The 23892-nt window shown below is 47.0% G+C and overlaps 1 protein-coding gene across 4 annotated transcripts in view; it reads right to left on the bottom strand.

The window, feature by feature from the left end:
- LOC105059276 (protein ENHANCED DISEASE RESISTANCE 2) overlaps positions 1-21002 on the bottom strand; it is a 64563-nt gene extending 43561 nt beyond the window's left edge. Inside the window, exons 1-4 of one of the 4 annotated variants that reach the window (XM_073249708.1) lie at positions 20168-21002; positions 19826-19900; positions 13302-13355; positions 11103-11168 (exon numbers count right to left, since the gene is read on the bottom strand). In XM_073249708.1, coding sequence (XP_073105809.1) covers positions 11103-11168; positions 13302-13355; positions 19826-19900; positions 20168-20536 — 564 coding nt within the window. In that variant the 5' untranslated portion in view covers positions 20537-21002. The remainder of the gene's footprint in view (positions 1-11102; positions 11169-13301; positions 13356-19825; positions 19901-20167) is intronic. The other 3 variants (XM_073249707.1, XM_073249706.1, XM_010942518.4) reach the window with 3 other exon arrangements.
- Positions 21003-23892: the final 2890 nt, after the last annotated feature.

Raw genomic sequence — 23892 nt, 5'->3', positions numbered from 1 at the left:
GCCAAACTTCAAGCTCCCCCAGTTCGAAAGCTACGACGGGACTTCGGACCCGGTTGATCATCTGGAAGCCTTCCGGACGATGATGCTGCTTCACGGCGCTCCCGACGCCATTCTATGTCGAGCCTTCCCATCCACCTTGAAGGGAGCGGCGAGAAACTGGTACTCGGCTCTGAAGCCGGGTACCATCTTTTCCTTCGATCAGATGAGCCACCAATTCGTGACCCATTTTGTCAGCAGCCGGCGCCCCCGGAAGGGTTCGGAGTCCCTCATCAATATCAAGCAGAGGGAAGGGGAGTTCATCCGGGCCTACATCAACCGTTTCAACGTCGCGGCGCTGGAGGTCCGGAACTTGGACCAATCAGTCGCAATGGCCGCTCTGAAGGGCGGCCTTCAGAAGAATGACCTTTTGTTCTCCCTGGAGAAGAAGTACCCAGGGATTTTGCTGATTTGTTGGCTCGGGCTGAAGGGTACGCCCGAGCGGAAGAAGCCTTCAAAATGAAGGATGAGGAGGCCGCGAGAGAGCAGCAGGCGGGAGACTCGAGTAAGCCCACAGTCGAAAAAAGGCCGAGGGAAGCTCGGCCACGTTCTCGGTCCCCTCCTGGGCACAAGCGTGCCCATACTCCGCCCAGGGTATGCAGGCAGAGGAGTCCGGATCGCGGGGTTCGGCGGGGCTCCCCACCGGGGAGGTTCCGCAACTACGCCCCCCTCAATGCCTCGAAGACCCAGGTACTGATGGAGGTCAGAGAGTAGCTCCCTAGGCCGGAGAGGATGCGCACACACCCCGGGAAGCACAACCCCAACAAGTTCTGTCTCTACCATCGCGACCACGGCCACGACACGGAGGAATGCATCCAGCTCCGAGACGAGATCGAGGAGCTCATCCGGCGAGGCCGACCTGAGGGTAGAGAAGATCGGCCAAGGGCCCTGCCGCAACCTGAACCGCCAAGAAGGGAGGAGAAGCCCGAAGATCGGCTTCCGATCGGGACCATCGACTCCATCGTCGGAGGGCCTCAAGGAGGAGCAGACCTTCGACAACCATGGAACTCGGGAAACCTGTAAATGTATCGCTTACAATTTCGCCTTGAATCTAAATTCCTTTCGACTTGGCATGCTCCTCCCATTTGGCATGGATTTGTCACGACTGGGTATAACCCCTTCAAACAATTAAAACAAAGTTATGTTAGGGACGAGAGGAGAACCTCATCCTAACATAACTAAAATGAAAGTCCGATTATCTTGAGATCGGATTGGGGGAGAGGCCTTACAACGCCCTAATGTGCCCCCACGGCCATGTCAGGAATAGGAGGAGAACCTCGTCCTGACATGAGCAAAGTCAAAGGTCCGGTTCTTTTAGACCGGATGGGGGAGAGGCCTTACAATGCCCTAATATGCCCCCACAGCCATGTCAGGAACAGGAGGAGAACCTCGTCCTGACATGAGCAAAGTCAAAGGCCCGGTTCTTTTAGACCGGAAGGGGGGAGGGCCTTACAACGCCCTAATGTGCCCCCACAGCCATGTCAGGAGCAGGAGGAGAACCTCGTCCTTACATGAGCAAAGTCGGAGGCCCGGTTCTTTTAGACCGGATGGAAGGAGAGACCCTTGCAATGGCCCTTATATGCCCCCACGGCCCCGTTGGGAACAGGAGAACCTCGTCCTGACGGTGGTGAAACCCGGCCGCCCGACAAGATCGGATGAAGGGGAAAGACCCCTCAGCGGCACCTTCACACTCCTACGCAACCCCGCAAAAAGCGAGGGGAGGGCCCTCACTCGGAAAAGAGGAGAGAAATTAAAGAGGAAGAGTGACGAGCTACGTCGGAAACAGATGAAGGACAAACCACACCAAAGACCTAAGAAACCTCGTCTCAACGAAGACAGGAAGTTCTTACCAAACACCCCCGGCCTCTAAGAAGGCTCTCGACACAGGTCAAGAAGACAGCGACGTCTCCAAAGTAATGCGGAGTTCGGACCACCAAGCTCGAGCCCGCGACCATGAACGACGAGGAAAGCAAACCAGTGTATCGACGACTGGGCGCCTCCCGACAACGTCAACGTCGGACAAGTCGAACGGCAAGAGAAGTTCGGCGGATGACAATTTCATACAATATGCGGACGAGCGCGTCCTGGAGCGCCCGACGAAGTCGCTGGCTCTCGGTCTCCGCCTCTCGACGCCTCTTTCTCAGGACCTCAGATTCCGCCTCCGCGTCCGTGACGGCCTGCTGCTCGTATGCCAGCTGAATCTTCAATTGCTGCAGCTCAGCCGTCCTTTCCCCAAGGACGACAGAGAGCCCTTCGACGGTTCCTCTCAGGGACTGGAGTTCATTAGAATCCCGGGTAGAAGTCAGCTGAGCCCTGTCAGCCAGCTGCCCCTGAAGACGGGCGACTTCGTCGGTCGCCACCCTGAGTCTCCCTTTATATTCCTCTACCTGCCTGCGTCAACTGGCCCGATGCACGTCGTAGCTCACCTCGGCGTCCTGAAGCTGCTGCCGAAGGTTGGAGACCTTCTTCGACCACTCCCGATCGCCGTCGGCCCGGGCCAAAAGCCGGGACGAACTTCCTCCCAGCTGGCCGATCTTCTCCATCGCAGCCGACAGTTCAACCCTAAGAGCGCTGATCTTGGCAGCTTGAGCCCAAATTCGGTCGCTGGCGCTCTTTTTGCATTCCTCGAGCTCCTTCGCGAAGTCTGCCTTCCTCCGGCTATACTTCATGATCCCCTTCACGTGGAGATTCCGAAAGCGGGTGGCCTCCGCGGTGGCTTCAGAATGACCCTCTCTCAATCTGCGAAGTTCGCCTTCCATCTTCTTTGACCTTTTTGTCAAGTGAAGGACTTCTTTCTTCAGCCGCTGGATCGTCGTCTTCAGCGAAATCCCCAGGGGCAGGGGAAGTGCTTCAACAGGGCACTGCCATTGGAAGGCAAAAGCGTCAAGACACGCCTCATCGCAAAAAGAAAAGCAGAGAGAAGAAAGGGAGGAGGGAGTAGCCACCCACGACAAAAAATTCAACTTTATTGATTGGATGATTTTTGAAGACAAAAAAGAAAAGAAAAATTACGGTAAAATAAAAATACAAGGTCGGAGGTCTCAGACCTCAGGGGCAGGGGTTGAAGAACTCGACGTCCCTGGAAGGGGGGCTGCGGCAGCAGTGGTAGCGGGTGAGGGACCGGCCTCGTCTTCAGACTCCTCACCCAGGAAGCTGAGGTCGAGCTCCGAGAATTTACTGGCCACCTTCTCCTGGCAGAGCTCGAACCCCTTGATGAACGCCTCCTGGCCGAATTGAACGTTCAGGTCCCTCATCTCCGCGGAGGTCTTGAATTCCTCTACCGCAAGGACCCTGGCCTCCGAGACCAGGACTGGAATCTGCTCAGCCAAGTTGGCGACCTCGACCTCCGCCTTTCTCACCGTCTCCTCCAAGGTCTGCTTCTCCTCCTCCCAGGCTTGTTTCTCTCTTTCCAGGGCCTCTTGGAGGGCGACTACTTCGGCTGCCTTTTCTTTAAGGCGAGTGGCCTCGGCCCGGCAGTGCTCCTCCACCTGGACGGCATCCCTCCTCGCCCGGTTCGTCGCCTCGATATTGGCGAGGAGCTGGTGCCCAATCTGCAAGGGCGACAAGGGGATCAGAACGGGGGCCGAATAGCCGGTTAAAAGAAGATTTGTTTACCTCGAGGAAGGATCCTAGGGAGTCCCAGACCCGCTGCTCAGGATCGACGCGGTCGATCCTCTCGACGACTTCGGGCAGGATGCAGCCGTCGATTAACCGCCTGATCAAGTCCCTGTCGTTAAAGGGATTCTCCGGCTCCTCTTCGAAACAGAGGGACTCGTCCGCGGTGGCACGGCGGCTACTCACCCTGCGGGCCACCGACTTCCTTCTCTTCCCCCTCTCGACTACGGGCACCTCCATGGGGCGGATCCCCGAAACGGGAGCCCCAATCGGTGGACTCCTCGAAAAAGCCCGGGGGGCCGTAGGTTCGGCGTCCGAGGGAATGTCGATCGCTGGAGCCGCCTGGACGGGTGCGGCCAAGCTCAACTCCTCCGCCCTGGCCCTCTTTGCCGATCCGGGGGCCGCGGCACCCTTTCTTTTGTGGGCTTTGAGGCCCCTAGCGAGCATCCGTGCTGCTTCGGCGTCCATTCATTAAAAAAAAAAAAAGAGAGAGAAAAAGAGGAGAGAGATCAGAAATCAGTAATAGAATGAAAAAGGAGTGGCACAAAAAAAAAAAAAAAGAGAAGGAAAGAGAGAAAGAAAAGAGAAAGAAGAAGGACAGGAGAAAAAGAAGAGAAAGGAAAAGATGAAGCACTCGCAGGATCCTGGGGGCTCAGGCCAATGTTGAACAAAAATTGCTCCCTCAGAAGGTTGGGAAGGGAAGGGGCGGAATAGGCGAGAAGCTTCCGGGCAGCTTGGAGGTCATCCTCCCCCAGGCTGGAGGCCCGGCGGACAGAATCCCTCAGAGAGCCCCAAGAGGGCAGGCCCAGCCTCAGGGTCGGGCAGTGGACGAAGAGGTATTTCTCCTTCCAGTTGTGGATTGAAGAGGGGGCACCTTTCAGCAACCCCTTCTTGCCGAACTGAGGGGAGAAATACCACCAGTCCTTCGTCGAAGGATGACGCTTGAAGGTATAGAAGTGCCTAAACAGAGAGAGGGACGGTTGGACCTCGACTACATGGCAAAGGGAGAGAAACCCTATCAAAAACCTAAAAGAATTCGGAGCAACAGAAGCCAAAGAGATGTCTAAGAAGCGGAAGAGGGCGACAACAAAGGACGGAAGCGGAAGCCAGAGTCCGGCACGGAATGCCTCCTGATACAGACAAAAATGACCGGGTGGGGGAGTGCTAGCCCGATCGGAGGGGCCAGGCAGCTCCAGGTCGTACTCCGGAGGAACTCCATATTGAACCCTTATCAGAAGGAGTTCATCCAGAGTCAGGGAGCATGGAATGGCGCCCGACGCAAAAATCGAGCGAAGTCCAGCCCCAGATGCGGGTGCATCTACAGAACGAGGGACCTGGGGGGTTGAGGCGGAAGAACTCCCGGAACCGTAGGGAGCGGAAGAGCCGGAAGACATTTCGAATAACTTCGAATGAAGACTCTAAAGATCTCGAAGAAGACGGACAGGACAGGGGACGGGAGGCCAGAGGAGACTAACTCAAAGGAATACAACAGAAAAAAAAAAAAAAAAAAAAAAAAAAAAAAACGGCAAAGAAAAGGCTCCTAAGTGGCGGGAAGAAAGATGAAGGTTCTAGGACTAACCTAGATCGCTCAGAGGGATGCAGAGGGGCGAGGACAGGGATGACTCGAAGGGCGCCTATGGCCCGAGAAGACGCCAACAGAAACAGGGCTCTCGAAGGAAGGGCAGATACTGGAAGAACTCTGGAGCGGAATAGGACCCCTAAAGGTGGAAGGACGGGTTTAAATAGATCCTGGGATCCGGCGCCATAATGATCGCAAATCCCCCCAGGCCGGCCCGCGCTCGACGCGTGTCCCACTCGCCGCTGCAGGCGGCTAAAAGCGGCTGACGGTTGGCAGGACCATTATTGCGCCGTACCTGGGCCAGTGTACCAGCGGAAATTTCGAGGGGTCCCTTCGTATCGCCCCGATTCGAAAAGACTCCAGCACGCGCACATTTAATGCCAAAATATCTGGGGGCGGTCATGCGCAGGATTCGAGGGGACAACTTCGGATATGCCAATCTCTCTGTACTTCCTTCATTCGAAATTCAAACTCGGAAGTAGGGGGACTGGTGTTGGGTATAAAATACCCACAGCCGAAGTTCTCAGCGGGATTGACCCTCGCAGGCTCCGTCCCCGACTTCAACCACAGGAAGACTCCGTCACCAACTTCAACCGCCCGGACTTCTACGGGAGCCGGGCTCCGTCACCAACTTCAACCGCTGGTAAGCTCCGTCCGGACTCTTACGGGAGCCGGGCTCCGCCACCAACTTCAACCGTCCGGACTCTTACGGGAGCCGGGCTCCGCCACCAACTTCAACCGTCCGGACTCCTACGGGAGCCGAGCTCCGTCACCAACTTCAACCGCTGGTAAGCTCCGTCCGGACTCTTACGGGAGCCGGGCTCCGCCACCAACTTCAACCGCCCGGACTCTTACGGGAGCCGGGCTCCGCCACCAACTTCAACCGCCCGGACTCCTACGGGAGCCGGGCTCCGTCACCAACTTCAACCGCTGGTAAGCTCCGCCCGAACTCCTACAGGAGCCGGGCTCCGTCGCCAACTTCAACCGCTGGTAAGCTCCGTCCGGACTCCTACGGGAGCCGGGCTCCATCGCCATCTTCAACTGCTGGTAAGCTCCGTCCGGACTCCTACGGGAGCCGGACTTCGCACCTGTCTTTAACTGTAGGAAGATTCCGCCCGAACTCCTACGGGAGCAGGGCTCCGTCGCCGACTTCAACCGTAAGGAAGATTCCGCCCGGACTCCTACGGGAGCCGGGCTCCGTCCCCGACTTCAACCGCAAGAAGGACTCCGCCCGGACTCCTACGGGAGCCGGGCTCCGTCGCCAACTCCAACCGCCGGTAGACTCCGCCCGGACTCCTACGGGAGCCGGGCTCCGTCGCCAGCTTCAACTGCTGGTAAGCTCCGTCCGGACTCCTACGGGAGCCAGACTTCGCACCTGTCTTTAACTGCAGGAAGATTTCGCCCGGACTCCTACGGGAGCCGGGCTCCGTCGCCGACTTCAACCGCAAGGAAGATTCCGCCCGGACTCCTACGGGAGCCGGGCTCCATCCCCGATTTCAACCGCAAGAAGGACTCCGCCCGGACTCCTACGGGAGCCGGGCTCCGTCGCCAACTCCAACCGCCGGTAGACTCCACCCGGACTCCTACGGGAGCCGGGCTCCGCCGCCAGCTTCAACTGCTGGTAAGCTCCGTCCGGACTCCTACGGGGGCCGGACTTCGCACCTGTCTTTAACTGCAGGAAGATTCCGCCCGGACTCCTACTGGAGCCGGGCTCCGTCCCCGACTTCAACCGCAAGAAGGACTCCGCCCGGACTCCTACGGGAGTCGGGCTCCGTCCCCGACTTCAACCGCAAGGACTCCGCCCGGACTCCTACGGGAGCCGGGCTCCGTCGCCAGCTTCAACTGCTGGTAAGCTCCGTCCGGACTCCTACGGGAGCCGGACTTCGCACCTGTCTTTAACTGCAGGAAGATTCCGCCCAGACTCCTACGGGAGCCGGGCTCCGTCCCCGACTTCAACCGCAAAAAGGACTCCGCCCGGACTCCTGCGGGAGCCGGGCTCCGTCTCCGACTTCAACCGCAAGAAGGACTCCGCCCGGACTCTTACGGGAGCCGGGCTCCGAGCTCCTCTTGGACATATGGCTAACTACCTCTCTCTGCCAGACACTCCAACCGGACTTCAGCCGGCGGACCTCCAACCCCCGGCACGTTGCAGTAACGGCCGCGATTCTGCTCCATTCCCCGCGGCAGATTCCACGCGGCTCCATCACCCCACGACCCTGCTCCACCTCCTGCGACGGATTCCACGCGGCTCCATCACTCCCTGACAGGCCGTAATGATGGCCACGGCCCTGCTCCACTTCCTGTGACGGATACCGCACGATTCTTCTATCCTCTGGCATGTCGCGACAACGGACGCCACTCCGCTTCTCATGGCAGACTCCACGTGGCACACCCCGGTAATAGCCACGGGTCTGCCCCACTACTCTCCGCAACAAGCTTTTCCTGACTCTGGGCGGCCCACTGCCAGACGGTTACAGGTGTCACTATCAATTTGTTGCCCCCTCCGTCTATAAAAGGGGAACCCCAGATACGTTATTCTATAAGCTCTTGTTTTTACCTAGAAACTCTGCTAAAATTTTCGTTTGAGCGCTCCATTCTTGTTGAGGCAGAGAACTGACTTGAGCGTCGGAGGATCTTGCCGGAGCAACCCCACCTCCGGTTTAGACTTCTTTTGCAGGTCCCGGTGGCGACCGCGACTCCCTCGACTCCAGCTTCTCCGACGCAAGCGGATTTTTGCACCAACACTACTCATTCTTCTCCTTAGCCATGATCCTAGCACTTGCAACCTCCTTGCTCTCAAACAACTTTTCTTTTATTGTCAATGTCAATAGATCATGATGCTTCGCTACTAGTTTGTTGTGGGCAATGGAAATGTAAATTTTAGTATCCTATTTTGACATGTACATGGTGAGGAGAGAATAGATGGAGAAACAAAATACTTTACTTTCTATTCATTTCACTTCTTCTTCAAGGTTTTGCTATGGTGCTCTTTTATAATATTTTATAAAAAGTTATGAGGTATCTGGACCATCGAATAAATTAAGGTGTTTCGGGAATTTTGTTCCCAAAAGGTTAGTAGCAATTTACCAGCTCCTCATTTTTTATTTTTTTGAAAAAATAATATTTTATTGGTATCCTCAATTTTTATTTTTCAAAATAAATAAAATAATATTTTTTCTCATAGTAGCTGGTGGTGGCAAAGAGGGAGGGGAGGAGTGGTGGTGATGGCTATGGTGGAGAGGGAGGGGAGTAGAGGTGCGATGGTGGTGACAGCATAGAGGGAGGGGAAGAGGAGTCGAGATGGTGGCGGCAGAAAAGAGGAAGGCACAGAGGAGTCAAATGGTGGAGAAAAGGGAGGGGAGGAGGAGTTGAGGTGGCAGCGACAGAGGAAAGGGAGGAGAGGAAGAATCGAGGTGATGGCGATGAAGGAGATGGAGAAAAGGAGTAGAGATGGCAGCGGCGAAGGAGGAGGGGAGGAGTTGAGGTGGCTACAGCAAAGGAGAGGGAGGGGAGGAGTCGAGGTGGTAGTCGCAGGGGTGGAGAGGGAGGGGAGGAGTCCAAGTGATAGCGACATTGGAGAGGGAGGGGAGCAAAGAGAGCCGGAGGGGAGCGGGTGAAGGGGGTGGCATTGTGGATGTTGGGGGAGCGCTTTTGAAAAGAGCCCATGTATTTCATATAATTACCTGACCTGCTATCCGATTCAATAAAAAATGATCTTGAGGTTTGAGTTATATATGGCACTAGCCACGCACAAGTCCTAATAGAATCGGTTGCCAATGAACAAATCAAAACCATCCATATTTAATCGGATGACCAAGAATAGAACATCAATAAAAGGACAAACATGCCCTTTGGAGCACCATAGCAAAACCCTCTTGTTCAAGTTACAAAATGACCCACCATGGAGGTTTATATAGTAATATACTAGCTCTTCAAATACCACTTAAACTACAGCATCCCATAAGACACAAGCATTAAATACTCACGAACTCTAGAAGACACTTCTTGAGAACTTCAAATGATATATTTGTGAACACTCTACAAATTAAAGCATTTATGCAATTAATACTTCTAAATTCTAATAAATAATTCAATAAAATCAGTTTAATTTTCAACACAATTAGGGCAGATCTACGTATTGGTCAGGATGGGCCATGGCCCCACGGGATTGGAAAAGTTCCTTTGGATATATTATGTGGCCCCTTTCAAGGTTTTAAATCCTATGGGATGGGGCCATCCTAGTTTTTCTATGAAACGGGATGCGCCACCATCCCCCCCATCTTGATACTTGGGATAGGGGATGTCTCAAGACGTCCCGATCGGGACATCAGGATGCTAGCGGGACGGCCATATCTCGCATACATGGGACGGTACCCCATCTCCCGTTGGGATCTGAATCCTTGGCTCCTTTGGGTCCCACTAATCATCCCCTCAAAATCATACCCACCTCAAATGTGCCCACCCTCCTTGCTTCAAGACTTCCTCTCCGACTCTATATGCTAGGCGTTGAAGTATTGGTATTTTCCTTTAAGACTCTTGCCAAGTAATTTGAGATAGTCTTAAAAAACAAACTCCCACTTAAAGCTTTTTAGCCAGTCTCCACTTCCCACAATAGCTTGATCCCTCTTATTCCTATCTCTTGGTGGCTGGGTAAAAGATTTTTACTTTGAAAAGTGATAACACAAACAAAACAAACTAAGAAAGGGAATGTGAAGTAGGACGATGCACTACTCACGAAACCAAATCTTGTGTCCCATCCTCCAAGAGATCTCTCTCAAAAAATTATACCATATCTTCTTCTCATTTATGGTCTGATTCAACAACAATGGCAGGATGCTATAAGGCTAAACTCCAAAAACCAAAGCATGATATCTCTTCATTCGAGTGTACGTTCATTCACAGATTATTGATGGCATCTCTCTCTCATAAGTCATTTTAAAAAAATTGCTATCATAATAATTTAGTTCTAAAATTTCAGATTTTTGATATACAAATGTTAAGATATGGGTATTATTTTAATAGCACTCATGTATTAGTAAAAGAATTTATTAATATTAGAGAATCACAATTAATGTACTTGTGGATTGTGGTATTGTGAACCAACTTGAATACTGATATGAATACTTGTTTTAAACAATTACTTACCCATATATGTAAAACATATTTTGTACTTGAGGTCAATGTGAATAGTGTATTTTAAACTATTTCTTAAAATTTATTAATATGAAATGAAAGAAATAAGAGAAAAGTACTTGGCCTCCTAATAGAAATCCTGGCTCTGCCCCTGAATGAAAAAATCCTCAGGCCATCTCTTCATGGAAATAGAGGCAAAGAGGAGAGAATAAACTGTTTTGAGAGTAACCTAAGAGTTTTTTCTCCAAGACAATTTTGCTAGGCACCCTAACAAGAGAACTGAGGAATAATCCATGAACAAAAGTAAAGGCATGAAGCTCACAAGCAAGATAGTTGGCCCAAAACAAGTTGAAATGCCTTAATCGGCAAAGAAGTATTTGTCCATGCACAAAACATAAGACATGATCCTTCTCTTAGTAAAATAAGGGAAGGGCCCAAAGGTCATAATGCACGAAACCAAAAGGAATCAATGAATCAACCACTATGAAGCAAAGAAAGAGCTAAAATGTTTGGCAAAATGATGGTACATCCAAGAAGAGAAGTTTGAAGAAGAAACAGAACTATCTCAACAAATACAAACCAAGAAGCAGAGCCTCGAACAAAAATACTCTCCATGCCCATGAAAAGAATAAAGGGCAGACACACTCATTAACTGAAGTGAAATTAGAAAAAGAGAATTTATGTTCCATGGTAAAATTACTGTCTACTGATTGCATAAAAAACTTTGCAATTACTGCACCTGATCAATGACAAGCTCAATCTTTTCTTTCCACATCAAAGCCTCCTGGATGTTGAATGCTGCCATCTGATTTACAAATAAACCCAACATAGTGGAATATTATCAGCAAGAAGATCAACACATGCATCCGGAACATCTTAAGAAGCGAAAATAACTTCCATCCATGGGGATAAGTAACATATGACATGATAAAATTTCTATAGGAAATTAAGCAGATAGGTTTTATTGTGACATGATAGTAGCTGCTGAGTTTCCTATCCAAAACAAACCCAACAAGAATTTAATATGCTTGCTGCTATTTTCCTTTCAGGAAAGGAATACTTCCTAGTTCCTAACCTTGTTTAGATTTAGCAGGCTAGATTTTGTTTGTACATTATATTAAAGATCATGGATGATCTCATATTCAAAAATCTGCACATGACTAAATTTTATTGCTTCCTGCTCATGTTTACCTAATCTTCATTGAACAAGATTCATTTGTCATTTAGATTGTTGAATCTGTACTTGGACATCTTGGTTCCAAAACAAAATTTCCTTACTTAGTATTACCTTCGACTTGTTTGCTACTTATGGGGCAGGCTGAGAAGTATTATCACATTTCATTGTGCCATAAGATAAAAAAAACTGAATAACCTACATCTTTACAGCTCATCCAGATAAACTGAAACAATGCAAAATTTGATGTAAAAAGATTATGGAAATTCATTTATTCAGTCTGGAGGGGGAAAAGGAAATGCTTAACATATAGGTTCGAATAAGAAATTTTAAAAGATTAGAATTATTTCTTTAGGAAATTTTCACAAATTTCTCTATATGCTTTAAGGTAATTTTCAAGCTGTTCTCAATATGGTTCCATGGGGCTAAAATTTTACTCATTTTTAAAAGTCTTCCAATTAGGAAAGGTTTCAATGTGTCTTAACATGGTCCTTAGATTTAGTCAATGTTCTTATAGAAGGTCCAAACCTTCCCCCACCCCCTTCATGCGCAAAAAAAAAAAAAAAAAAAAAAAAAGGAAAAAAGAACATCCCTCAGGTGCCTCACATCCTAAGCAACCTTAAGCAGTCCAATCAGCTTAGGTTGACCAAGGAGGTGTAAGGGGTCAAGTACCCAATAACATGAAACTTGACCCACTAAGTCCCACATATTAAACCCTTCACACACACACCATCCCACATTCATGCCCTCAACCCAGGAGAGAGAAGCAGAGGGTAAAAGGAAGGGATTGCATTGGCTATGTTATGCAGTGGCAGTTGTGACAGCAAAAATGACAGTAAAACTTGACCCAAGTTCAAGACACCCCCCCCCCAAACAAAAAAAAAAAAAAAAGGAAGTCAAAACCCCCTTTCTTTCCTCCTCCTACTCCTACTTTTTTCTTCTCATTGTTGTGACCATTGCATTTGGCAGCAGCTGCCAGTGTGCCACCTATAGTATTTTAAAACAGTTACCAATTTAAGTTCTATTTTATAAAAAGAGTAGGAAAAAGAGGATGCAACCCCTGTTTTGGAAAATAATGATGGTAGTTGTCTTCTCTCTCTCCTTTTATTCCATCTCTCTCATCTTTGACCTTTTGGGATCGGCCCCTGATTGTGTATATAATGGCTCTAAGCCTATTTTTGTTTTCCTATGCAGATTTTCTATATGTAAAAATGAAAATATTGGCCAACTTTAAAATTATTTTTATCTGATCTTTTCAGACTCAAGTCTCCTTTAAATTCAATGTTTTGGATTGGATCTATTATATTGCTCTCTCTCCTTTTATACCAACAAATCATTGTCTCTACGCAACCGTTATGCTATCATGTGTGCTAATTTGGAAAAATAGAAAGCATTTGATGCATTAAAGTAATTGTTTTTCAATTTCCAGGTTTAATAGCGGATCCCAATGAAGCACATCCATAATTAATTCCAGCATTAAGTTGGCAAAGTCTATTGGTCAGTCTCCATGAACTTATAGACAAACATCATTTCTACATTGACATATATAAGTCAATCAGCTTTGACCAAATGGAGAGTTTGGGGCCATAAAACTTCTAAAGCAGTGTTTTAGCTACACTGACCAACAAAGGAACTAATGCAATATGTCATCCCATGATTATTTAGGGAATCAAGATTTTCCTTTTTTGTGGATAAAAAATGTGCAAAATGATGAAGAAAGAAATGGGTAGTAATATAAAGAGACGAGAAAAATTTACCACGCACCGTGAGTTGATGATACTTATCTTTTTTGTTGTAAACACATAAAACATAAACCATCTGTCAAAAGAATTATCATAGTAAAAAAGTGTGCTACAATCACTTATGGGGACAACGAAATAAAGAGGTGCATAGTTAAAAGCATGTCACATGCATGACATAAAACTCATGGAACTGGAGGAAGATGACATGACATTCTTTTTATATGTGAGCATACATGAAATAATATTTTCTCAAAAAAACATAAAAAGAAGAAAAGAAAGGGGGTTCAAAAGAAGTAAAGAAACCAAGTATAGTGTTCTTAGTGTCTAAAATTAATAAATGCATAAATAAATCTTTAACTGCCAACATGCATCTAACAGAACATCTATTCTAATATTAAACACAAACTTATGAAAGCCATTCATCCATGCATCTCCGTAGTTGTCCATCCCTATATTTCTATGACCTCTCCCATCTGAAACAGATATATCCCACTTACTTCAATTCTTACTCTATGGAGGAGAAACAAGTGCACCTCCTAAATTTTGCATTTATCAAATTGCATAAATAATTAAAAATATTTAATCAGATCCATACCACCTTTTCATGTACTGCATGTGCAAAACTCCACTTTTATGCAAATTCCTAACCAGACGGATGTCACTTGTCGGATTTGACATTCACTACATTTACTTTCTACATGTTTATGGGAACTTCTAAATAATATATTCGCTGCTTTTACTTCTTGCACTCGCTAAGAGTGATGAACAACCTTGTCAATCAAAAAGAGTGAAATTAACAAGTTATATTGAAAATAGATATTCTTTATTTAATCAATTGGCAATCACAAAAATCCATGCTGCCATCTCATGTATTGCATGTTCCTAATGCTAGTTCTTGAAAAAACTCTTGGAGCTAATGTATCAATTATATGTTTTGAGCACCAAATCATACCCTACAAATAATATAAGTGAAATATGAAAGGAAGTTATTTCTCACAAAGGAGAATACTAGTGGAAGCCATTGTTGTCTCAAGATAAAAGTCCAACCTAAGAACTCAAGTTGATAGGTAGACGAGCCAATGAGTATTTAAACATCACAAGGGTACGTACCACTTCCAATATAGGAATATTTGTCAACATGCCTTCTCACATATAAAGGATGGAACCTGGACAGAACTTAGAGGGATGGAACCCAAAGTAAGAGGTGACGTATGGATTAAAGTGAGGGTATGCAAGTATCGGAAGGTAAGAGGGATCATGGGCTTAAATACCATGATAAATCCAATTGAAAAACTCAAATTGATAGGTGTACAGGCCCATGAGTACTTAAACAGCAAAAGAGTTCCGCTTTTGATATTGGAGTATTCCCCCCCACAAAGATGAATGATAAAACATTTTTACAAGTATTCCTCAACTGCAATGCTTAGTTTGCAACATGCCACTTCTAACTCCTTATCTGATTTTTTAACTTGGCTTCATTACTTTTAAGATAAATAAAAGGTTAACTGACTTGTTGGACCCAAAAGCTTATGATGATAGGGAATGGGTCAGCATGGTATATAAAAATTAACACCCACTCCCCCTCCCTCACGTGCTGTTGAAACCAAATACATTGAAGTATGAACAAGTCTAGATGCAAGATAAGACAACAACTAAGATGAGTCAAATGACAACCATGTGAATTAAATTACACTCACCTGGAGGTAAGATTTGAACCAATAAGTCATGACCTCGTATAACGTGAGTTATAGTACCATGTAAGTAATCACCTGACAAGCAAAGGCTTAAGCTGATATGGTATTGGTCAACAATGTATATGATGATCTCCACCTACTCTCAAATACCTAAGATTAGTCGAAGTTGCAGTACTAAAAGTCATTCTGAAATCATCCATCATAGAAATAAAACTCTCTGCAGTTCCAATCATAGGCTAGACAAAATGCTGGAAATAAGATAGAGACTTAGAAAATGCTCATGGTGTTGACAACTAATGCCATCTGAAACCCCCAGGTTATGCCATATCTTGGGATAGCCTTCATTGTGTTGTGCAATTTTCCCAGGTCGTGGAAACTCGAGAACACCAGCAAACCACACACGAAAGAGGTGGCACTAGGATTTTGCTTGAGAAGGGAATGCCTCTTTTCTTTCAACATTTGGAGGTGGTGGCTAGGGTTTGCTCCCCTCCTATGAATTATGATGGCATGCAACCAGAGAGAAAAGAGAAAACGAGGATTTCGAGAGAAAAGGATTCTATTCATTCTACAATGTTACAGGTTACATATATATAGCCTATACAATGGGTCAAAAATCCAAACCTAAAAAATTCCCTAGACTAACCCAAATGCACTCACCCAAATCCATGTATGCCGATGGTCTGATCAAGCACTCACCCCTTGAGTTAGTCCTCTTAAGACCCATCAAATCAGACCTTAAGACCCAGGATCAAAATCCGATCCGAGACCCAAACAGAAATCACGCATATCTGTTTTCGCGACTCGAGTTGACTCGATCAGAGCTCGAGTCGACTTGACCATACTCGAGTCGGCTCGATCGAACCCCGAGTCGGCTCAACTGTCGTGCCACTAGTGTGTCACAAAATGTTGCTCTCTGTTTGGATTTCGAGCCGGCTCTCTCAGAGGTCTGAGCCAGCTCGACCTGATCCGAGTCGACTCCTCCTGATGTCGAGTCGACTCCTCTACTGGCAGAAGCCCTTTGCTTGGTTCCTTGCTCCATCTTGCGTCCCAAATATCTAGAGTCTTAACCAAACTCCTCGAAGTCCTCACCAGCTCGAACCTCGAGCCCATGGAAGCTGTGCTCCACCTCCACCCTAGGACCACTTCCGTCTTAGCAAACCTAGAGTCTATCGCACTGGCACCACCTGTGGTCACCTCCAAAGCTATAGGGGCATCATAAAATCCCTACAATCTCCATCTTGGTGCCCTCGAAGCCTTGGCGAGCACCACTCTTCACCAAGCTCCGATCTTCTGTACGACCTGGCCAATGAGGAGTCAAACCAACTGTGCAGACTTCCTCGCCACCGTAATATATCTCAGCCCTGAAGCTATTCGGAAGACTGCCACCACCTCCCTTATGGCTGAAGCTCTCGTCCTATGTCCGGACATCTCTCCTATAGGTCTTGTCATCAACGGCTATGCCCACCACTGATCCAGTAGCTGTTCCCGCTATTGCCTCCACAACTCCACCTATCGTGCCACCAGCTACTCCACCTATGACTCCCAATCGTTGTAGCTCCAGCGACTCTACTCGTCGCTACTCTAATGGCTTTAGTCACCACTGGCCCAACGGCTCTGACTGTCGCTGCTCCTGCGACATACTTCGCCACAACATCAGAAAATCCTAAAGTGACCGCAGCTCTACTCCCCTGCCTCCGACCCACCTATGGTCCGTGCTGGTGGAAGTCTCTCATAGGTCTATGAGTCCTCTGTGCATCCTATCGCCACCATAGCATCTATCCCCGATGTATACGCCTCTAGGCCCTCTCCTGGTGCCCACTCACTATTGTCCGAGTGCCTGGGAGACTCCACCTCCCTCTGCACCTCCTTGCCTAAAGATCGTGCTATGGCCATGGTCTTCATCATCACTCGTAAAGGAACCTCTCTCTGGTGCTCCTCCTCCATATATGGACGCATCTGTCCTCGGTGCTCCACCTCCCTATGATCCGATGATCCCGCAATAGGCAGCTCTAATAAACATACCATCAACTATCCAATCTGCACTAACTGGACCTCCGACTGATCCTCCATGGCTGAAGCAATCACCTCGACCTTCCTGGACACAACAGATCCCTCCATCTGGTATAAACAACTCCTCAACCTCCTCCCTCTCATTACAATCCTGTTACCCTTGGAGACATTTGGCACCCCTGAATTGCTTCTAAAAATGAAGCCATTTTCCTCCAAGTATCCAAGTGATACTATGCTCCTCCTGAGATCCGAGACATGATGCACATCTGTCAAGGTCCGCACCCTACCGTCATACATCCTCAACCTGATGGAACCTACTCCTGCTACACCACAAGAGCTCCCATCTCCTAGTATCACTCATTGCCCCTCACCCATCTGTGTATAAGAAGTGAATCACGTCTGGTGAGGTGTACAGTGATAAGAGCTAGTAGAGTCCAGTACCCACCGATCTGCCTCCTCTCTGTGTCCAGCCGATAACATCAGAAGATCATCTGATATATCGCTTTCAACCACTACACTAGATGACTCCGATCTGGAATCTTCTCCTTTTCCTTTCTTCCTCTGAGGACAATCTCTCTTCATGTGCCCTAGCTGCCGGCACATATAACACCTTACCTCCCTGATACTCTTTGGAAAATTCTGCCTCACCACTGCCTCGTGTCTATCCTTTCCCCTCCAAGATCTTTCACCGACCACCATGGCATCCTGGGGAAGCTTCGTACTACACCTCACCATCCACTCCCTATATTCATTCGTCCAAAGGACCGATACTATTTCTTCATAGACTAGTATCTCCTTTTCATACAACAAAGTCGTCACCAGTGGATCGAAACTCTCAGATAGCGAGCACAGCAATATCAGGGACTTGTCCTCCTCCTCCATAGCCATATCCAAATTAAGTAGATCCGTACTCAACTGGTCGAACCGCTAAATATATCCCAACACATCTCCACCTTCTTCCATTCGAAGGCTGCAGAGTTGTTTTATTAGCATAAACTTGTTGCATATATTCCTTCTCATGTACAGGGAGTGCAACCTTGATCATAAATCTTTGGGTGTCTTCTCTTCCAACACCCATATAGCACCTTGTCCGTCAAACATTACCTGATCAGCAAACAAGCCCTCTTCTCCAAAGAACTCCAAGCCCAATCTATCATCCCCTCTAGCTTTTTCTCCAAAGTCACATCCAGTTCCTGCTGAACCAACAGATCTTCCACCCTTATCCTCCACATCGAGAAGTTTTTCTTCCCATCAAACTTCTCAAAATCAATCTTCAGCCTACTACTCATGATGTCTCAACACCACAACCATAAATAACACAGATCTGATTGAGAAAAAAATACTTTTGACAGGAAATTTCAGATCCTGGCATCTCCTTCCTTCTCGACGCTCAACCTGACTCTGATATCAATTGTTGTGCAATTTTTTCAGATCGTGAAAACTCGAGAACACCAGCAAACCACACACGAAAGAGGTGGCACTAAGGTTTTACTTGAGAAGAGAATGCCTCCCTTCTTTCAACCTTTGGAGGTGGCTGCTAGGGTTTACTCCCCTCCTATGATGGCGTGCAACCAGAGAGAAAAAAGAAAATGAGGGTTTTAAAAGAAAAAGATTCGATTTATTCCATAATGTTATAGGTTACATATATATAGCATATACAAAGGGTCAAAAACTCAAACCTGAAAGACTCCCTGGACTAACCCAAATGCACTCATCCAAATCCATGTACATCCATGGTCTGATCATGCATTCACCCCTTGAGTTAGTCCCTTTAAAACCCATCAAACCAAGCCTTAAGACCCTAGGATCAAAATCCGATCCCAAATCCAAACAGAAATCCCACACATCTATTTTCGTGACTCAAGTCGACTTGATCAGAGCTCGAGTCGACTCGACCATACTCGAGTTGGCTCGATCGAACCCTGAGTCGGCTCGTTTGCCGTGCCACTAGCGTGCCACGAAACGCTACTCTCTGTTTGGATTTCGAGCCGACTCTCTTAGGGATCTAAGCTGGCTCGACTTGATCTGAGTCGACTCCTCCTAGTGCCGAGTCGACTCCTCTATTGGCAGAAGCCCTTTGCTTGGTTCCTTACTCTACCTTATGTCCCAAGTATCCAAAGCCCCAACTAAGCTCCTCGAAGTCCTCACCAATCCAAACCTCGAGCCCATGGAAGCTGTGCTCCACCTCCACCCTAGGACCACTCTCGTCTTAGCGAACCTGGAGTCTATCGCACCGACTCCATCTGTGGTCACCTCCAAAGCTATAGGGGCACCACAGAATCCCTACACATTGCACCTCTCTTTGTGGAAATGCATCATTTCTACCAACTCTACCACAATGGATCAAAAGAAAGATTTGCACCTGCTTTCATTCTTCCAACCTCATGATTACTTAATCACCACTATCATTAGTCTTGTAGCAACACCCGCTTATTTGTTAATCAACAAGCAAATGCCATCTTAAAGAGGTAGCAAACATGGCTTTACATATCACCACACAGCAATATTAGTGTTACCACATGATTCTTCAGGACAACAAACTGCAACTTAGGAATACATATTGCATGAGAAGAAAGGTCAAGAGGAACAATTACATCCAACGGAAACATGGCAAGATGTTAAGACTTAAAAGTTTTATGATGCCATTTCAACTAGGACTAGGATTTTGCAAAGTGCAATAACAAAAGGAATAGTCATTACAGCATCCATCCATAACTTTAACTAAGATGATAAAAAGAATTACTCAAAAAAAAAAAATGATAAAAGAAAATCACTGAGCTTCCAAAAACCAAAGCAATATATGTCATGTTTAATTGCAGAAACCAAAGCAAGGAAAACTTACATGCCCATGATGTGTTTTAAGGCCCCTGTCCTCAACCCTGCAATTCGCATCTATAACTAGAGTCTTGAGTGGCACCTGCACATCCCACAAGAAGAAATTAAGCTCTAGTTCCGATCTTTCAATTCTGGGTTTAATTTTGAAATAAAATTCAAATTTTTAGTGGATTGGAACAAATTCTCTTGATACATGATTGGAATGGACATAAAAATGAACATGGAAAGAAACAAAAAAAATTGATGGAGCCACTGGATAGCAAACAAGAAGATCAACTAGCCAGCATGGATTAACAAATGATTTGGAAAGAATAGTGTTTAAAAAAAAAAAAAGCACAGGATCGCGCACCATGTTATCTTGGGGCTTCCTCTTGTAATAGGCAAGAAGCCTGGGCTCAAGAACGAAGTATCGCATGTGGAGATAAGATTTCCCGATCTTTCTACGCCCATATCGAACCATCCATCCCTCATATATCGCCTTCGCCTTCTCTTTTTTTCTCTTCATCATATCGCCTTCTCCCTTAATTCTTGATCCCATATCTCGATTCATGTCCCCCTCTGCCTTACGCCTTGATCCCAAATCTCGATTCATATCCCCCTCTGCCTTACGTCTCGATCCCAAATCTCGATTCACATCCCCTTCTTCCTTACGTCTGGATCCAAATTCTCGATTCATCTCCCCCTCCCCCTTACGTCTTGATCCAAATTCCCGATTCATCGTTCTATATCGCAACCTACCACCGTATTGCTCAAGAAAAAATAAATCATTCTATATCGCAACCCCTCTCCTACCCCAGCTCATTGCTGCTTTCATCCAGCGAATCCCTCGTTTCAAATGAAAGAATGAGAAAGAATCCAAGAAGCTAGGGTTTTCGCTTTCGCTCCCCCAAAGAACAATGGGTACCAAACAATACCAGATCGGCCGGCCTCGAAATCCGACGATGGCACGCCGTTCACCGGGAGGCCACGAGCAAGAATCGGGGAGGGATCGATGAACCGCTGGGCAGAGCAGAGGTATTGCCGCTATCGCCTCTCGAAGAGATGAGGAGGAGGAGGAAGAAACTGGCGCAGAGGACGCCAGGTGGAGTTTGAATGAGAGGAAATTGCGCGCTTACCTTTTTTTCAGCGTGCAGGAAAGTTGCGAAGAGGAAATAAATATTTTTTAGTTAATTATTTATCGCGAGCTGGGCCTGGGTCTCGATGGGAGAGTGCCGGGAAGGGCAGGTGCCCCAACTCCTAAGCCGTTTGAAGGAAGCAAATGCAAGATACGTACTTATTTCATACCATAAATATGCGAGTGCTTGATCTACCGTCGGTTTCTTCCGACTTTCTCCCGGGAGGTGCGATGAACTGTCAGATCAACGGTGGGAAGTTTATATGCAGAGAATCTGTGGATCTTGAGTTTTGGTAGGGAGCTGAGCCTAAGGTGCCGGGTCCCTCGCTGCCGTGGAGCAACTGTGATTAGTTCTCGCGGGGAGAAACGCAATGAAAGGTTTCCGGTTGTATCTTTCGCGCGAAGGGATGGTTCACGAAGCCAATCGTTGGAATGCATATCGCACCGATGGCAACGCACTCTAACCTTCCTCTTGTCTCGGTTTGTACAGATCTCAAAGCAATCAGTGCATGAGTCAATGATGGAAGGTGCGAAAAAAGATGAATCATCCTTTCGGATGAAAGATACGACCCAAACCATCAATAAAATGCCACCTAGTAGTACTTTACTATGGCTATATTTTTTTTTTTCTCCAAAGGAGTTGATATTAAGGTGCTGCCATCAACTATTTGTTGAGGCAGAGCCCCCACCATCTATCAAATGAGAAGCCAGCATGGACTAACTTTATTATTTAAATGCCCTAGGGTGCAGTATTTTTCCCCCTTTTTAGTTGAGTAAGAAACACGAAATATACAAGGATCAGAGAAAATGCCAATAACTATAGCCAATCGAATCGGTTTGCAGCAACAAGGCAAACCCTGGATGCAAAACATATCCCATAGCTAGGCCCAAGTTCATATTGCTTCCTGCTAGCCAATCAGCAATAAAGTTAGCTTCCCTAAATACATGAATGACATTGAAGTAATCAAGGTTAGATGTGAGTTGAAGGGTATCTTTAAGTAATGGATTAGACGGCCTTTAGTTAGCATTCTCACTATCCTGTTCATTGGTGGGAACAGAGGTGGTTGAAAAACATCTTTAGCATTTAAGTATCTTTAAGTAATGGATTAGACGGCCTTGAGTTAGCATTCTCACTATCCTGTTCATTGGTGGGAACAGAGGTAGATGAAAAACATCTTTAGCATTTAAGAAGTACCCCAATATAATGCGTTAGCATTTAAGAAGTACCCCAATATAATGGTTTCTAACTGTTGTGGATTTGTACTTCGGCCTCGATTGCCACATCCTCGGCTCTGGCCGAGCTATGAAAGATAGATGCCTATCAGATTACAGATATATGACAGATATGAAGATCGTCAGATATGACCCATGGAGTTAGCAGCGGTTCTCGTTACTCGGCTCATGTCTAATTCACCTCGGCCTAGGACGATCTACTATAACTCGTACATGACCGACTAATCCTAGATCACCTGAGGTCAATGCGTGCTCTACGATCTCCAGAACCTCGACCATGGACGAGCTATAACGATCTATTATAGCTCATCCGTAGCCGAGCTAAGCTCCTGGACACTAGATTCGCATCTCTCTATCCCAAATTGGGAAAGTCCAGATAAAAAAAGAATTTCTCCACAATTGAGTCTCCCGTAAAAGGAAATAACTTCTCCGAGTCATCTACATGCCAAATCCAAAAAGCTATCCAAATTCTGAGATGGATACGACTGGAACTCCTTTCTTATAAATAAAAGGGCTCTAGAACCCTCAAAGTAAGTTCTCTACTTCTTGCTCTCTCCCTCTCATTATTCTCCATCTCTGACTTGAGCGTCGGAGGATTTTCACAAGAAAATACCTCGATGAGGATTTTTTGTAGGTATTCGAGTGGAGCTCTAGCAGTGATCTTATCTCGGCCATCTCCACCTCGGCAACCGACCTCAGGCGGAGAGATCAAGAGTAACACTTGGCACTAAAGGAAGAGACTCTCGACTAATTTTGAGATCCTATTTTAAGAGGAGAGAGCTCGCCACTAGTCATCAAGAAGACATGAAGGAGTGCATCAAACACATCGCAACACTCTAATGGATGATAGGCCAATAACGCCCCACCAACAAATACACCACCATCATCGATCCAGGAGAATCCCCCACCAGCAACACCAGCAGTCTCTCAGGATCAATAAAACAGCCTCATACAATAGGTGTAGGCACTTTTGGCTACAGTGAGAGGGATGCAGCAGAATATTGAGCCTCATCCCACCCTAGAAAACCCACATCCAGCTAGAGATAGATCGGCAGACCGACCTCCCCATAGCCCGAGGGTGGCAGCTAGTTATCTTAGCCACCATGACAGCCCACCTCGGCATAGGCATAGGTGCTCACCAACATCAAGCCATCCTTCTCCTCATCACTAATCAACTCGTGAGGGTGATCTGGAAAGGAGGCTTTGGGAGATGTAGCAATGGATTGATATGCTGCAGACTCCACAGCGGCAAGATATTGATTTGGGTTTCAATACCGACCCGCCACTCACCCAAAAAATTATGAACGAGTCCCTGCCACCTCAGTTCAAGATGTCGCAGATGGAACCGTACGATGGGACCGCCGACCCAGTAGACTATCTAAAAAATTTCAAATCTCTCATGCTCTTACAAGGGGCTAATGATGTGACTCTTCGTTAAGCTTTCCCTTTGACTCTGAGGAAGGTGGCTCACAACTGATATTCAAATCTACAACCAAATACTGTGGACTCCTTCCATCAGCTAAGTTGGATGTTTGTAGCGCATTTCATCAGCAGTCGTCGCTAGCACCATAACTCAAACTTTCTCGTCAGTATAAAGCAGAGGGAGAATGAATCTCTTCGAGATTACATTAATCGTTTCAACGTTGTGACCCTAGAAGTGTAGAATTTGGATCAACCTATGGCGATGACTGCACTGAAGGCTGGGCTTCTTCAAAACGACCTCCTCT

This window comes from Elaeis guineensis, chromosome 16 (assembly GCF_000442705.2).
Source record: "Elaeis guineensis isolate ETL-2024a chromosome 16, EG11, whole genome shotgun sequence".
Lineage (NCBI taxonomy): Eukaryota > Viridiplantae > Streptophyta > Magnoliopsida > Arecales > Arecaceae > Elaeis > Elaeis guineensis.
The sequence above is the reverse complement of the archived record's forward strand: the minus strand, read 5'-3'. Positions and strand labels throughout refer to the sequence as shown.